General features: G+C 37.7%; 1 protein-coding gene across 3 annotated transcripts; it reads right to left on the reverse strand.

Moving 5' to 3' along the window:
- Positions 1-500: 500 nt before the first annotated feature.
- On the reverse strand, positions 501-15,105 carry ABCB27 (transporter associated with antigen processing protein 2). 3 transcript variants are annotated; one of them, XM_088985612.1, is made up of 18 exons: positions 14,912-15,105; positions 14,180-14,359; positions 13,401-13,475; positions 13,274-13,309; positions 13,110-13,184; positions 12,761-12,885; positions 12,138-12,237; positions 11,657-11,828; positions 9,920-10,038; positions 6,072-6,182; positions 5,812-5,956; positions 5,497-5,629; positions 3,330-3,405; positions 3,022-3,087; positions 2,728-2,835; positions 1,723-1,830; positions 1,437-1,634; positions 501-952 (listed from the first exon to the last, which is right to left on the reverse strand). In XM_088985612.1, exons 2-18 carry the CDS (start codon positions 14,240-14,242, stop codon positions 755-757), a joined length of 1,908 nt encoding a protein of 635 aa, XP_088841738.1. In that variant the 5' UTR covers positions 14,243-14,359; positions 14,912-15,105; the 3' UTR covers positions 501-754. The 3 variants fall into 3 exon arrangements, with proteins under 3 accessions (XP_088841738.1, XP_088841739.1, XP_088841740.1); XM_088985613.1 differs by having other exon boundaries at positions 14,595-14,953; XM_088985614.1 differs by lacking the exon at positions 14,912-15,105 and adding an exon at positions 14,496-14,666.
- Between the last annotated feature and the right edge of the window lie 308 nt (positions 15,106-15,413).

Raw genomic sequence — 15,413 nt, forward strand, 5'->3', positions numbered from 1 at the left:
TAATTAAAATATAACAATTACATATGATTTGTGTCTTAATCTCTTAAATTTATGAATCTTCTAAATTCTCATGGATCTAATAATATATTTTATAATTATTAATTAATAATGTTAACTTGAACAAATTATAACATGTTAATGGCTTTATACATATGATAATTTTCGAAAGAACTACACAATATGTTCAGTACTCTTAATTGATGCGTTGTTAGTAAAATCAGTTTACATTATCTGCATGCCAGTATATTCTTGTAAATGTATTTCTCAATGTTTTCATGTGTTTTCCAATCTTTCCAACAAATCCATACATATCCAAAGCGAATCACGTACATATACAGATATTTTGAACCTTGAGTTTCAACTATAAGATTTCTTCACGACCTTGAGAACTGGACAGTTTGATATGTTGCTTAGGATTTGAAGTTCGAATGCATTTGACCCTTTCCAGGAAGAGAATGAACTAAATAAGCATATGATTCTACATCTTGCAAAGTGGCAAATTTGCAAAACTTGACCATCATATACAAATAGCATTAGTTAGACATAATTTTTGTTATTTATTGGCATGCTTCTGTTGCGTTTCATCATTCTCCTCAAGAATTTAACCACATCCTAACTTACAAACTCAATTTTGTTGAAGGTCCTATGATTAATGGGTCATTCAAGCCATGCCCAAAATGAGGATTCTAGTCAGAAGATCAGTTCCACTGCTGATTAACTACTTTTATATTTGTTTATCCAATTGACCTTGAAGTCAACTTTTGTGTCCTTGCAGCTGCCTCCTCACTAGTGCAGTATATATGCCATCCTTGCTGAGAAGCTCATCATGTGTGCCCCTTTCAACGATCTGACCATCAGATATAACTGCCACTGAGTTGGCACTTTGAACAGTTGAAAGTCTGTGGGCTATAACAAGAACAGTCCTGCCCTTCATGAGAGAATCCATGGCATCCTGTACACCCAAAAAAAAAATGATTGACTGAAATATAAAACCTTTCAGAAAAAAAACGACTGGAAAAATACAAAATCTACATGCATTTACAGTATAGGGGTGCAACTCCAATTGCCTGATTTGAACATTTTCAATTATATTAGGCTTGGCCTTGCCCTCAGGCCCATTGAAGACATAACAAATTCCAGACCTGATTCGACCCCCACATCCACACAATCAGATTATTAGGAGAAAAACATTGGGCACCTTGAAAATCATGAGAGCTTTTTGTCAGTTCTGAAAACTAAAGAGAACCTTCATCTGTTTCAAGCTATGATGAGAGAAATTGCTTTTCCTTCTTTTCCCCTTTTCCCTTTTCCTTTTGGGGGATCACAACATTTTTACCTTGGACATCAACTAATTGAATGCAAGCATAGATGACCTAATTAAGTAGATTTTCCTACGCAGACATTTCTCAAGAAAAAAAAAAAGACATGAATCTCACCTGAACAAGGTATTCACTTTCAGCATCCAGAGCACTCGTGGCTTCATCTAAAAGGAGGATTTTTGGGTTCATAAGTAGTGCTCTTGCAATTGCTATTCTTTGTTTCTGACCTCCTGATAGCCTCACACCACGTTCTCCAACAAAAGTTTTATATTTGTCCGGAAATTTTGATACAAATTCATGGGCATTAGCCATTTTCTGAAATTCCCAGTGGCATTTATAATTAGAGGATTATGAAGAATAAACAAAAAGAATGATTGCATATACAAGGGACCCTGAACCTTACAGCTGCATTTTCTATATCAGTGCTGCTAGCTTTTCCATCAAATCCATAGGCAATATTCTCTTCCACAGAACAGTTGAACAGAACAGGTTCCTGACTCACTATACTGATCTGTAATTTCAAAGAAAGTGGAAGATGACAAATGCTAAACTGAATCTGTAAACGTCTTTACATGTAATACATTAGCACAACAAGAAGAAAAAAAAAGTGACGTCTAGATACAAGATAGTCTACATGCACTAATATTGTGTAACTGTCATTTTAAGAATACTATTAATCGAATAGTAGAAGCATAACAATCAACAGATATAATTTGTAGAGTTAACCTTTTAATGTCAGAAAGTACAAAGAGTAAAAGGATTGAGCTGATGCAACTCAGTTTTATGGGGCCCTGTTGTATAGTGCATGAGGGATTTCTTGTCACCATTTAGGGGTTTGTTAGATCCTTTATGTCCCAATCAACTGCACTATCAGCATATGTGCAACTTAGTTAAATCCTGTACATATGAACCGATGTACTCGATACATGTTAAATCCTCTATTGTTTTCTTCCAATGGAATAAAGAATACATAAGCTTCTGGTTTAATGATCCATTTAGATAAGTTATTCTAGGTGTCCATGACAAGCTTCTGCAAAGAAATCATATCATAGTTTTCGGTAAAGTAGATATCTTAAGGTTCACATTATTAGGTTATCAGTCAACAAATACACTCGTATTCAGAGCACAAGCATGCATTACAAGTCTAGCATAAATTATATTGGGTGGTATATCAAAAGAAACATGGATTAAATTCCATAATTTTTCTTTTTCTTTTTCTTGAATCAAGCTCTATCCAACAATAGGCCAATTCATATCCAACTCAGCACGTTTTAATGCCTAGATATATACAATTTGACTGAGAGTGTGAAATTGAATCAAGTACAAAAGGTTGTAGATGGACAGTGGGTGTTAAAGCATCTTATTTTATGAACAAAAGAAAAGGTTAGGAGCTAGAATCAAATTTTACCTTTCTGTGGAGATGCGCATGTGATATTTCTACTAGTGGGATACCATTTATTAAAATCTTTCCCTTAAGAGGATCATAAAACCTTTCAATCAAATTTGCTATTGTTGTCTGCAGTATACAAAGAGATGAGCATTAGTGAAACAAGTATTCTGACTCAAGTTTGTATAAGAAAGGTCCTTTCAACTCCACCTGACAGTGCAAAAGCTGGTGACAAATCCCACCAAGCAAAGGGGAAAAAAAGAAAATAATAAATTAATCAGAGACAGATGGTACATTAGAAGAGAGAAATAATACCTTTCCACCACCACTTGGACCAACAAGTGCAACCTTTGAACCAGATGTAAGCTTTAATGATATTCCCTGCAATTTATGAAATGCATAATGCATGTTAGTTAAGACCCAAAATCCTAAGATGTAATTGATCATTTCCTAATATCTGTTTTTTTTATAAATAAAAGAAAATCTTTTTGTTCCTGATACATAGCTATTTCCCAAGACCCTAAGACATTTTCTATTTTTAGTTTACCTACCAATAGAGAGAAAATTTATTAAAACAAGTAAGCACAAATAAGACAAAAGAAATAATCAAACAAAATTATTACCTTTAGTACCATGTGACTTGGCCGAGAGGGGTATGCAAACCAAACATCATCCATCTCCACATTTCCATCTTGATCACTGTCACCGTAAACAGAAGATGATTAATATGAGTATGACTTTAATCTCAGAACAGAAAGGAAGTATAAGGTTTCTGTAACATTCTCTACATATTACACAAGCACATGTGGATGTAAATCTCTGTCAAGGTGATAGTGTATGGTGGCAAGAGGCAATGATGGCAATCAGTTGTTTGTTACAATCCTATAGAATAAGCAGGATGGAGGGCTAGGCATTGGGAATATTATGAAGAGGAATTTGGCTTTGCTAGGGAAATGGCTGTGGAGGTTTTCTATGGAGAGGGAAAAACTGTGGACGAAGATAATATGTAGTATTCACGGGCTTGCAGAGAATGGTTGGGACTCTGGGATTCTGGCTATAGCTACAAGAGCATCACCTTGGAAATCCATCCAAGATGTTTTGCCTCTCTTCTCTCCTTGGATCAGGTATGATTTACACTCGGGTAATCTCATAAAGTTCTGGTAACATGTTTGGGTTGGGGAGACCCCTTTCAAAGAACAATTTCCGACTCTATTTGCAATCTCCACCCTAAAAAATGAACCAATTTCCAGTTTCCTCGTTTTCTCAAACTCAAATTCTGGGTTTGCTTGGAACTTTGGTTTGAGAAGAGCACTCAGGGACACAAAACTGGTTAATGTTTCATCTCTTTTGTCCATTCTTGAGGGGATCTTCTTGGAACCCACGAAGACAAATAGTAGGATCTGGTCTTTGTCTCCCTCTGGATCCTTCACTTGTGCATCCTTCTTTAAAGTCCTGATACAACCAGAAATTCCTTTTGGTCTGTCATTCCCTGTCAAGGAAATGTGGTGTAAACCTATACCTCCGAGGGTTGGGAGATTTTGTTGGGAAGTTTTCCTTGAAAGAATCAACACAGGTGACCTACTTCAAAGAAAAAGACCCAATAGCTGTTTATCTCCACACTGATGTGTTTTATGCAAAGCTGCTGGTGAGTCTGGGTACCACTTACTAATATCTTGTGTTTTGGCAAAAAATATTTGGGATTGGTTTGCTTCTTTATTTGGGTGCAGGTGGACACCTCCAAATAGTTTGTAAAGCTTGTTTTCCTCTTCACTTATTGAATGCTTAACGAGAACATCAAGAATTATGTGGAGATGCGTGAGAGCTGCTGTTTGTTGGACACTCTGGGAGGAAAGAAATGGAAGAATCTTCTCGGAAAAGGAGAGAGGCTTGGAAACTTTGGTAGAGTTGACTCATATAAGAGTAATACACTGGCTGAAGACAATGAAGGAGTTTACAGATTTTTCAACAAATGATATGCTAAGAAAGTGGAAAGAAGTTGCTAGCTCAGTTACAAGGAAGAAGACTTTGAATCTCATGTGGAACCCTCCACCTCATGGTTTTATCAAACTAAATTTTGATGGCAGTAGCATGGGGAATCCAGGGCCTTCGGGTATTGGGGGGGTCCTAAGGGATGAGAGAGGTAATGTTATAGCTATGTTCTCATGTCCAATTGGAGTGGGAGACTCCTTGAGGGCTGAGGTGTTAGCAGTGTTGGAAGGGGTACAAAGGGCCAAAGAAATTCAAGTCAAGAAACTGCTTATAGAAGGAGATTCTGCGATTGTTGTGGATTGGCTGAAAGAAGACATGTGGAGCTACAGCAATGAGAAAAGAAAATTCAAGTCACTGATTAAGGATATGGAAGTCCTATGTACTTGGGTTAGAAGAAGCACCAACTCCTTTGCTGATGGATTGGCTAGGCAAGGAGTTTTTAGAAATTCTGGGTTTTGGGCTCAATTGTGAGGGTCTGAGTGTTTAAATCAGTTGTACTTCTTTTCTGGGGAGTTAAGTATCTTTGGCTCCCCTTCCCTGTAACTTTTTTCCTATTTTAATGAATTATTTGGTTATTGATAAAAAAAAAAAAGCAATCCTATAGAATAAGTTTTTAGAACCAGATCTCCCAGTGGGATCCAGTTACACTCCCACCTATGCATAATAACAGTCACATTGGTGGTAAATAATGTTAAACTCTATCATACAGATACCTTAAATTTGCTCAAAAATGCATTTAGTACTGCAAAATCAGATTGTTAAATACTACAAACAAAGAGATGTAGATTCCAATGAACCAACCCCATAGGACACTTATTTCCTGATTTAGGCATTGACGAGACACGATCCAGAAGCTGAAAAACCCTCCTACTTGCTCCTGCAGCTTTCATTGCTGTGGTGTATAACCCCGACAGTGAAGATACTGAGGACCCCACTGCAGGTAGAAAAGCATTTGCAAGTTGGATTAGACCATAAGTGTAGGGATCCCAAGAAATCTATGACATTACAAAATATCAGAGACAAATCTATGCAGGTGCCCTAGAGCAAGACACATAATGAGCATGAAACAATTTAGAAAGAAGCTACCCTATGTTCCAGATATGATGAGGGAAATACCTGTAAGACTATAAAGAATGAAGGATGTGAGAGCACCCGTGGTCATGGAGCCTTTGATTGTCATGTTAGCCCCATAGATCACAACTATGATAACCGATAATGTGGATGCTGCATTTAGCCCTCCAGAAAAGAGTCCAATTACTTTCTGTAGCAGAAAAAATGGAACTCTAAAGTTCAGATGCCTTCTGAAATTTAAAACTCCAAGATCACCTATAAGTTGGGGAGGGGGAGGATAAATTGTAACAATATGAACAGCTCACAGCTTGTTTAAGTCCCAACATCAAAGTCTCATCAACTTTTTCTGAATAGCGTGAAATCTCATAATCCTCCTGTGCAAAAGATCTCACTGTTCTTATGGCACCAAAGGATTCCTACAATTTATTTTTCAAAATCTTATTAGCAAATTATCACAAGCTTAACTCAGGATTGTGTTAGCATGCCTTAGAAAAAGGCAAAAGGATAATAACATTCACAATAACTGATTTAGAAATAGTAAGGGCTAGATTAAGTGAAATACATGATGGTTTAAGATGTTCTAACAAAACATCTTTAAATTCAGTTTCTTTTATATAGAATCAGCATATCCCCCTCAAGTTTACAATTAAAGGCTTTCTTTTTTATGCTTCAACAATTAAATCCAAGAGTTAGATTATGGTAAACAAAGATACATTTTGGAAGGATTTTCAAGGTTTATTTATTTGATTTTCAAGTAAGTGGAATGAAGATTCTTTGTTGGAATGTGAGAGGGCTAGGGAGTGCAAAGAAAAGGAAAATTATTGGGAATGTGATAAGAACAGAGAGACCAATAATAGTCATGCTACAAAAACAAAGCTGAAAAATGGAATATAAAAATGCAACTATAGGAGATCCTGAGGAAGGAAGAAATTTCCTAGAGGCAAAAATCTAGGTATAAATGGCTTCTGGAGAGGAATGGAAATACCAGATTTTTCCACTCCCTAGCAAACGGGAGAAGATAGAAAAACTAAATCTCCCATATAGAGGTGGAGGGAAGAGTAGTAAATTCAAAGGAGGAAATTGAAAGGTGCTTTGTGGATCACTTCAGGTCAATCCTTGCCTCCTCTGAGGAAAGCAATGCAGAGTTAGGAGAATTTCAGTGGGACAGAGTGCCAGAATCCGAAGCAACCTTCTTAGAAAGAGCTTTCATTGTAGAGGAGGTACACAAAGCAATTTTCTCAATGGATAGATCTAAAGCTTCAAGGCCAGATGGATTTTCAATGGCTTTCTATCATGACTGTTGGGAAATCTTGAAAGATGAATTAATGGATGTATTTGTGGAGTTCTATTAAAAAGGGAAGTTATTGCTTGGAGCAAATGCAACTTTTATTGCTTTAGTGCCAAAAAAGGAGGCCAAAACCCCAAGGATTACAGACCAATAAGCCTTGTGGGTAGCTTGTATAAGATCATTGCTAAAGTCCTAGTTGGTAGGTTGAAGACTGTCTTGCCCTATGTTATATCTCAGAACCAACGAGCTTTTGTAGAAGGGAGACAAATTGTGGATCAAATCTTAGTGGCAACTAAGAAAAAACAAGGTAGCAAAGGTTTGATTTGTAAATTGGACCTAGAAAAAGCTTATTATGGTGGATTGGTCCTTCCTGTTGAATCTAATGGAAAAAATGGGGTTAGGTGAAAGATGGAGAATGTGGATTAAAGAATGTATTAGCTTGGCACATTTTTCTATTCTGATGAATGGGGTAGCAAAGGATTTCTTTCAGGCTAAAAGAGGACTCAGACAGGGTGATCCTTTATCCCATTCTTATTCACTTTTGTGGTTGAGATCTTAAGTAGACAAATCACCAAGGTTGACCAAGATAACCAGTTTAAAGGTTGGAGGATGGGTAGATCAGAAGTGGTGGTGTCTCACTTGTAATTTGCTGATGATATAATCATTTTCTGTGAAGGTTCGGATGAATCCAGTGTAAGGAACCTGAAAAGATTGGTGGATAAGTTTCAAAAGGCCTCCAAAGTGAAAGTGAATTGGGGAAAAAGTTGTGTAGCTGGAATAAACATTGGGGAGGGGGACATCCAAGCATCGACAAATTTGCTAGGCTGTGAAGTGGAAAGCTGGATTCTAGAATACTTAGGTATGCCCTTGGGGGGGGGGAATCCAAAAGCTGAAAGCTTCTGGAAGCCAATGTTAGAGAGATTCACAAAGAAGTTGGCAATGTGGAAGAGAATTATATTTCCTTGGGGGGAAAAATCACCCTGATAAAATCTACCCTAGAAAACCTACCCACTTATTTCCTCTCCACCTTTAAGATCCCGATGAAAATAGCTAGGAAATTGAAGAAGGTTATGAGGGATTTTTTGTGGGAACTTGGCGATGAAAAGAATGATCATTTAGTAAAGTGAGAGCAAGTTTGTTACCCTAAGGAGCAGGGTGGCCTAGGTATAGGGAACTTATTAAAGAAAAATAAGGCCCTTCTAGGGAAATGGCTATGGAGATTCCCTTGTGAAGAAGATAGGTTGTGGCACAGGGTCATTAAAAGCATTCATGGTGAAGCAGTTAACGGCTGGGATGTAAAACTAGCCTCCAATACAGCTCCAAACTCTCCTTGGAAGGCAATCTCGGAGGTATTACCAATCTTTCTTCAATTTATCAGATTTGATGTTGGATGTGGCAATAATGTTTTATTCTGGGAAGACCTTTGGGTTGGGGATGTGCCTCTTATGGTTAAATTCCCGGATCTTTACTCTTTATCAAACCTCAAAAACAAACCTGCTGCTAGGTTTGGTTTGCTCTCAAACTTTGGTATCTCTTGGGATTTTGGGTTCAAAAGAGGGTTGAGGGAAAATGAATGTGAGTCTCTAGTGCTTTTAATCTCAACACTTGAGAGGGTCTACTTAGACCAATCTATAGCTGATAGTAGAGTTTGGTCCCCAACTCCTGATGGCTTATTTTCTTGTTCATCTTTCTTTGGTTTGCTCACTCACTCTGACCCTATGGGGGTGAACTTCCCTGTGAAAGAAATATGGTGTAAACCGATCCCTCCAAAAGTACAAGCTTTCTGTTGGGAAGTGTTCTTAGGGAAGGTAAACACTTGTGATGTGCTACAGAAAAGGAGGCCAAATAAATGCCTCTCTCCTCATGTGTGTGTCCTTTGTTTGGATTGTGGTGAAACCCTACCCCATTTACTTTTATCTTGCTCCTTTGTTTCTGGTATTTGGAATGTTGTTTGTTCTCTCTTTGGATGCAAATGGGCTCCCTCACAAGATGTGGTAAGTCTTTTCAGCCCTTCCTTCCTGAGACAATAGAAGAAAAGAGGAAAATGCTTATGAAAGGCAGCAAGAGCAGCTACAGTATGGACTATATGGGAGGAAAGAAACCTAAGAATTTTCTCTGAAAAAAGTAAATCAAAGGAGGAAGTGGTTGAGCCATAAAAATCAGAACTGCACATTGGGTGAAGACCATTGACCTATTAAAAAATTTCTCCACGAATGAGATTTTAAGAAGTTGGGCTGAAGTAGCACTGACAGATGCACCCAAAGTAATTGTGAGTGAGGAATGGAGGCCACCGGCACTGAACAAACTAAAACTAAATTTTGATGGGAGTTCTTTTGGTAACCCAGGAAGGGCAGGCATGGGGGTGTGATAAGAAATCATCAGGGTGTGGTGGTGGTACTCTTCTCAAGACCAATAGGTACTGGTGACTCAATACAGGCTGAATCTCTAGCCCTACTTCAAGGTCTAAAGATGGCTGAACATATAGGAATAACAGACTTAGAAATAGAAGGAGACTCACTACTGGTCATTTCTTGGGCTAAAAACATCACTTCAATACCTTGGAAGCTCAAATTTATCTTCAGAGAAATTGACATACTTACAAGGAGGATCAACTCTCAGTTTGGTTGGGTCAACGGAGCACAAATGGGATGGCGGATACCCTAGCAAAACAAGGGGCAAATAAATCTACATTGTACTAGGCAGAACTGTAACTGATTGTTTGTGGGTGCAGATTAGATTAATGCTTTTCTGCTACCTATAACTTTTGTAACTGATTGTAACTTTTGCTACTTTATTAATAAAAATTTTCTTGCTGATCAAAAAAAAAAAAAAGAAAAACTAAAAATTCAAATAGAGAATACAAACCTCAGCATATGATGAAGCTACTGCAGCTGCAGCTTGAGTCTTATGTGAAAGTTCACGAAGAAAACGCCCAAACTTACGTACAGCAACTGAAATAGCCGGTACGACAGCCAAAGCCAACACTATCAAAGAGTAAAGAATAAGATTAGAAAAATAGGTCGACTATACATGAAATTCTGTTAGAAAAGTGGCTATCAAGCTTTAGCCTCGAACAAGACAGCTGGTGGATATGGTGGAAGCAATTTTCAAATTGTGTGGGTGGGTGGGAACAAGGAAAAGTAAAACAGAAAAGGTTTATAATCTGTTTGAGGAAGAGATTGCATTCAAGGTTGGAGAGGGAGAGGTGTGCTTGTGGTTAGACAGGTGGTGTGGCAACATCCCACTGAAACAACTTTATCCAAATATCTTTGCCATGTCAGTGATCAGGGAGGATAAAGTTAGAATATGTTAAGAAGTGATGAACACAGCCAGGTTATATGGATGCCGAGGTTGTGAAGGAATCTTAAAGACTGGGAGATTGAGGAGTTTGCAGCCCTACTACAGACACTGCAAGGTCAGCAGCCGAGGCTGAGAAGACAAGATGAGAGGATTTCGTTACGGAATTCTTCAGGAAAAATTTTTATCCAATCCCTTACTAGAAGATTGTCAGCAGAGGGGCAACCCTTCCTTCCGCCTAGAAGGGTGGCATGGAGTAAAATTGTTCCCTCAAAAGTTTCCTTTCTCATATGGACATGGCTTGTGGTAAATGCCCGACAGGTGGCAAATTAATTAGCAGCGATATGACAGTACCTGATCCATAAGTGTGTGTGTGTGTGTGTGTGTGTGTGTGTGTGTGTGTGTATGTTTGATCTTGAAATGGTTGATTACTTATTCCTTCACTGAAATATCAGTTGGGGTATTTGATCTTAAAGAGGAGAATGCCAGTTGGTGAACTCCAAAATCAGTTCCGGAATTGCTAGGTAGTTGGTGTATTGAGGGGATACCAAGTAAAGGGAAGCAGTTATGAAGAACCATCTTTTCAGCTCTCACATGGTACATTTGAAATGAGAGAAACCAAAGAGTGTTCAGAAAGATGATTTGTTGAGAAAACTGTTTCACACTATTAGCTCTTGGTTGACAATATTGAAGCAGTTCAGGAAGACTGCTTTTGATGATATTGTTTCAAGTCAGACTCTTGGGCCTTGAGAGGTTTCTTCCCCTTGATTGTAGTTTTGTAGGGGAGGTTTTATATTTCTATGTCTACTATACAGAAATGTCAGGGTTGGCAAGAACTTAGGTTTGTTTTTCTGAGGAGGAGAGGAGTTTGCTAGAAGAGCTTTTGAAAGGAGAAGGAAGAGAGAATGGAGATCATAATAAGGGAAAGAGGAGAAGCATGGAATGAGGAAGGAGACGGAAAGGAAGAAGTGTTTGAAGGAGATGGTTAACAATGCTTTCAAGTTGGGGAGGTTTCTTTTGTTTTCTCTTTATGCCTTTTTTTCTTTGATGAGCTTTTTTTGTTATGGTTGTTGCTGGGTTGAGTGTTATATTAATACCTTGACATTGATTGTAATCAGTTCTTTTCCTTTTATTTTTAATAAATTTCTTTCTTTTTACTATAAAAAAAATACAGGCACACTGTATAGATATATTAGTGGTTGTAAATGATTTTGGGGGGGATTTATGCCCCTAGTAATGAAAATATACTTTAATTTTTCAAAAAGAATGCAAAAAGAATATTTCAGTTTTAAACAAGTAACTTACAAGTTAACTTCCATGATGTTGTGAACATGAAGCCAAGACCAATAAATGTTGTTGCTAGATTTCGCAGTGCCTCAGAAAGGTTGGTAGTTGCAGCATTTTTTATGATCTGTGTATCTTCAGACAGCCTACTTAGGAGCTCCCCAGTTCGAGTAACATCATAGAAGGCTATTTCCTGCCAATTCATTTTAACCATATCAATGGGTGTCCATGTAGATGACAACAGTGATTAGGAGCAAACAACAAATAACTTGTTAATTGCCTAGCTAAAGTGGCATGTGCTCTCCAACATTATGTCACCTGCAGGCCATAATGCTTTAACACATTGACTAAAGAAACTGTTTTGCTATTCCAGAATGTTTGGCAAACCTTAGATTGTAGGATCGATCACTTGGAGCATCCAAAGATCATTAATATGGTGACTCAAAAGCTACAATATCTAGGAGAATCAAAAGTAATAAAATTAAGGATTCCTGAGTCTCACTTGTTGAATAAGATGACTAAATAACTTCTTTCTCAGTCGAGCAACAACTCTCTCACTAGCTGAAGAAAACAACCATGCCCGAAGTGCTGTGCAAATCGAACTATAAAAAAGAAACCATTAATCAGAGCCTTCGCAAACTGAAAAACTTTTGAGGACCCAAGCAAAATATAATTTAATATAGACTTGGAAAGAGTAAGATAGAAAATTGTCTTTCAGCACACAAGTAGAGATGTACAACAAAATTAAGAGCTACTACTGAACAGTTCTTTTTTCTATCCATCTTCAATCAGGAATAATTCCCACAAAAAAGAACTCAATCACTTAGAAAAATAAGATAACTTTAAGAGAACTTATTTTGTTAAATTCTCAATAAATTGGACTGATCCAGTATTGGAGGTTCGAGATCCCCATAAAGCCATTTGTGTTCAAATGGATTATCTCTTGTATGGTTAAAAACACAACTACAGAGGATAGCAACAATATGGGAGAAACACTTGTGTATAGTCTGTCTTTTACTCAATTGTTTTTAGAGCTCAGTAAAGAGCAAACTTCAAATTGATCTGGCAACAATGTATTAGTATATAGGTTTACAAAAGAAATCAAAATGGCAGGGTTAGTCATACCCAACCACTACTATCAGAACAATAGTTAATATGGTGTTCTTGATGGCATCCAAAGCTTCAAATTGCTTTTCAGGAGTTGTTGTATCTCTGGACACAATGTCTATTATCATTCCACCATATTTTGGCTGCCAAGGAAAAGAAAATTCATCCACTTAGTAAGACCAAACAGAGAAACATATTAGCTTAAACAGAAGCCTAATTAGTTTATGAAGGTACGTTTGATCATATGAGAGTTTCAAATTGAGCATGTTCAATGATTACAAAGCACCATCCGTGATAGAAATATGGATATGGTAATCATGATTCATGAAGATGGGTTGCCCCATCTCAACATACAAGAAATACCTACAATCAGAATGCTTGTTGTGGATGCTATCAGAAGTGCAATAGTAGCAAGCATCAGTTTCCCTGCGTCAGGCTTTGCCTGTAAGTTTGATAAGATGTTAACAGCTTTACATATTTCATTGCATAGCTTTAGTACAAGAAGCAAACATTAGAAAAACTCTGACTTACCAGTCGAAGTACTCTGCAGAATCCCACATTTGCAGCCTGAGTTTCCAAAGAGTCAGCAGCTTTTCATTGAAGTACTCATAAAATCAGGATATAAGAATTAGAAACTTAAAAAAGAAATTAAAATCACCTGGACCGCATCCCCATGTTCAAGGTCTGTTACAGGACCATTAGCCGATTGGGCATCATTTACCTTCCTCTCTACCTGTGGAAATAGGAAATTAACTGCCTCTAAGTTTTTCTTTTTCTTCTTTTGATGAATTAAACTGCTTCTGAGTTTGCTATTTGTTCCTTTTCTAAGGGAGGCATTCCGACAACCCCATCGTCATATAACATATATGCATACAAAATCGCAAACCGGAGGCAAAAATCAAATGATAAGGGCCAAAACCAACGCTCGATGAATCTACCAGACACAGACCAACAACCAATAGCCATATGGGGTAGCTAAACTTCAAAGATACCAGAGACGAAAACCCAACTAGGCGAAGCATCTAATTATTAGCCCAGGCATGATAAGCTAAAGATTTGACACCAAAAACTTGGATTCCAAAACAACCAACAACCAACAGTAAACAAGGAAAGTTTACATATGTCTCTCATACAATCTAAACAAAGCAAAAACCTCTCAACATTAAACAATCGGGAAAAATCTAAAATCTAGAAATTTGGCCTGCAACCACAACATGGGTTGCTTAAATTATGAAAGTCAACAGACGACCAAAAAGAATCTGGTAACTACAACGTGTCGGTTGTCAAAAACTCGAAGCAAAAGATTATCCACAATCTAAATGCAAGTACAAATCGAAGATGAAAAAGAAATACCTTTTCAAAATAAAAAATAAAAAATAAAAAAGATGAAAAAGAAACGAGAATCATGGGTTATTCATTTGAAATGTTCAAGCTTACCTCTTGATTCAAGAGAGGAACTCTTTCACTTCCTGAAGCACTGGCACCTGAATTCCTACCCATTGACTCCTTCTCAGGTTTCTCTCGAGACAAACAGCTGACTCAAACGTTGAACATGACCCCAAACAATCCTACGTTTTATTAAAGCTGTCGTCCTGTCGATTCCAATCCCAAAGCAATCTACAAAAGCGAATAAAAAGGGGGGGGAGCAATGAATGGCTCACAAACAAAGATCCTTAATACAAGATGATTTGATCGTTGTTTTCAGTTCAAGCGAGTCAGTCAACCAATAATAATATAAGATAATTAGTCCCACCACAGAAACACAAAAGCGGACGCGCCACCCTGATTCTGATGATGGGACCGTCATCCTTCCTGTTATTGTAAAAAAAAATTCCAATCCAACGGTTCCTACTTGGGGAGGACAGATACTCTTGAAACCTTCTGAACATTATCCATCTCATCCCATAAACCTTGGAGCTTGGACAACAAATATACCGAAAGAAGCTGGGTTTTGATAGCGATATCAACTTGGTTTTGCTGATCTGTTGATTGAGTTTTAGTCGGAGTCGGAGTGGGACCAAGAATGTTCCAGATCTGAGAAACGGTTCTTTAGACTGGACCTGGAGCGGACGGCTTTTGGAGTGGTGAGTGGAAACTCTGGTCTGTGGGATTAGGTGTAGGTGGTGTTGTTTTAGTACATAAAATAATATGAAAGAGAGAGCATTTCACCTTCCCCAGACATCTCAATGTCAGGCTCACAGGCTGTCAGCCAAAGCCGACGATGGAGGCGATGATTTGCATAAAAGAAGGAGATGCTACAAGGTAAACCTCCACCAGTAGATGAAGACAAGATGAGCTTTCATTCTCCCTAAACAGAAAAGCTGAAAGGAAATCCATTAACATGACACTGAGCAGTGGGAGTGAGCATTCTAGGACTGAATGGGCTCTAAAATCAAATTCTATCCCACGTGGCCACATCCCATCGGATTATTTTAGATTTGTATGGATATCTTAGAACCCACATCTCTTTAATTGGATTGAATGTAGATTTTAATTTAATTTATTTAATATTTATATTTATTTATATAACTGGTAGGTTAGGTCCCTTGTAGCTTTTTATTATCTAATATACCACTCTCATGAGAAGTCTATTGGACCAAAAACATGGACAGGTAGAGGCATGATAAGAGGGATGACACACATGTACTAAGACCTACTTAAAGAATGATAC

This window comes from Nelumbo lutea, chromosome 4 (assembly GCF_056320005.1).
Source record: "Nelumbo lutea isolate HS-2025 chromosome 4, American lotus-T2T, whole genome shotgun sequence".
In the NCBI taxonomy this organism is placed as follows: Eukaryota; Viridiplantae; Streptophyta; class Magnoliopsida; order Proteales; family Nelumbonaceae; genus Nelumbo; species Nelumbo lutea.

Bases quoted from the DNA above. Each gene is read 5' to 3' on its own strand.
- ABCB27 (XM_088985612.1), bottom strand. From the start codon at position 14,242: ATGGGTAGGAATTCAGGTGCCAGTGCTTCAGGAAGTGAAAGAGTTCCT. The intron at 12,886-13,109 runs GTAGGTATTTCT...TTTCCTTGGCAG, and splicing joins CCACAACAAGCATTCTGATT to CCAAAATATGGTGGAATGAT. The intron at 12,238-12,760 runs GTATGACTAACC...TCTTTTTTATAG, and splicing joins GTTCTGATAGTAGTGGTTGG to TTCGATTTGCACAGCACTTC.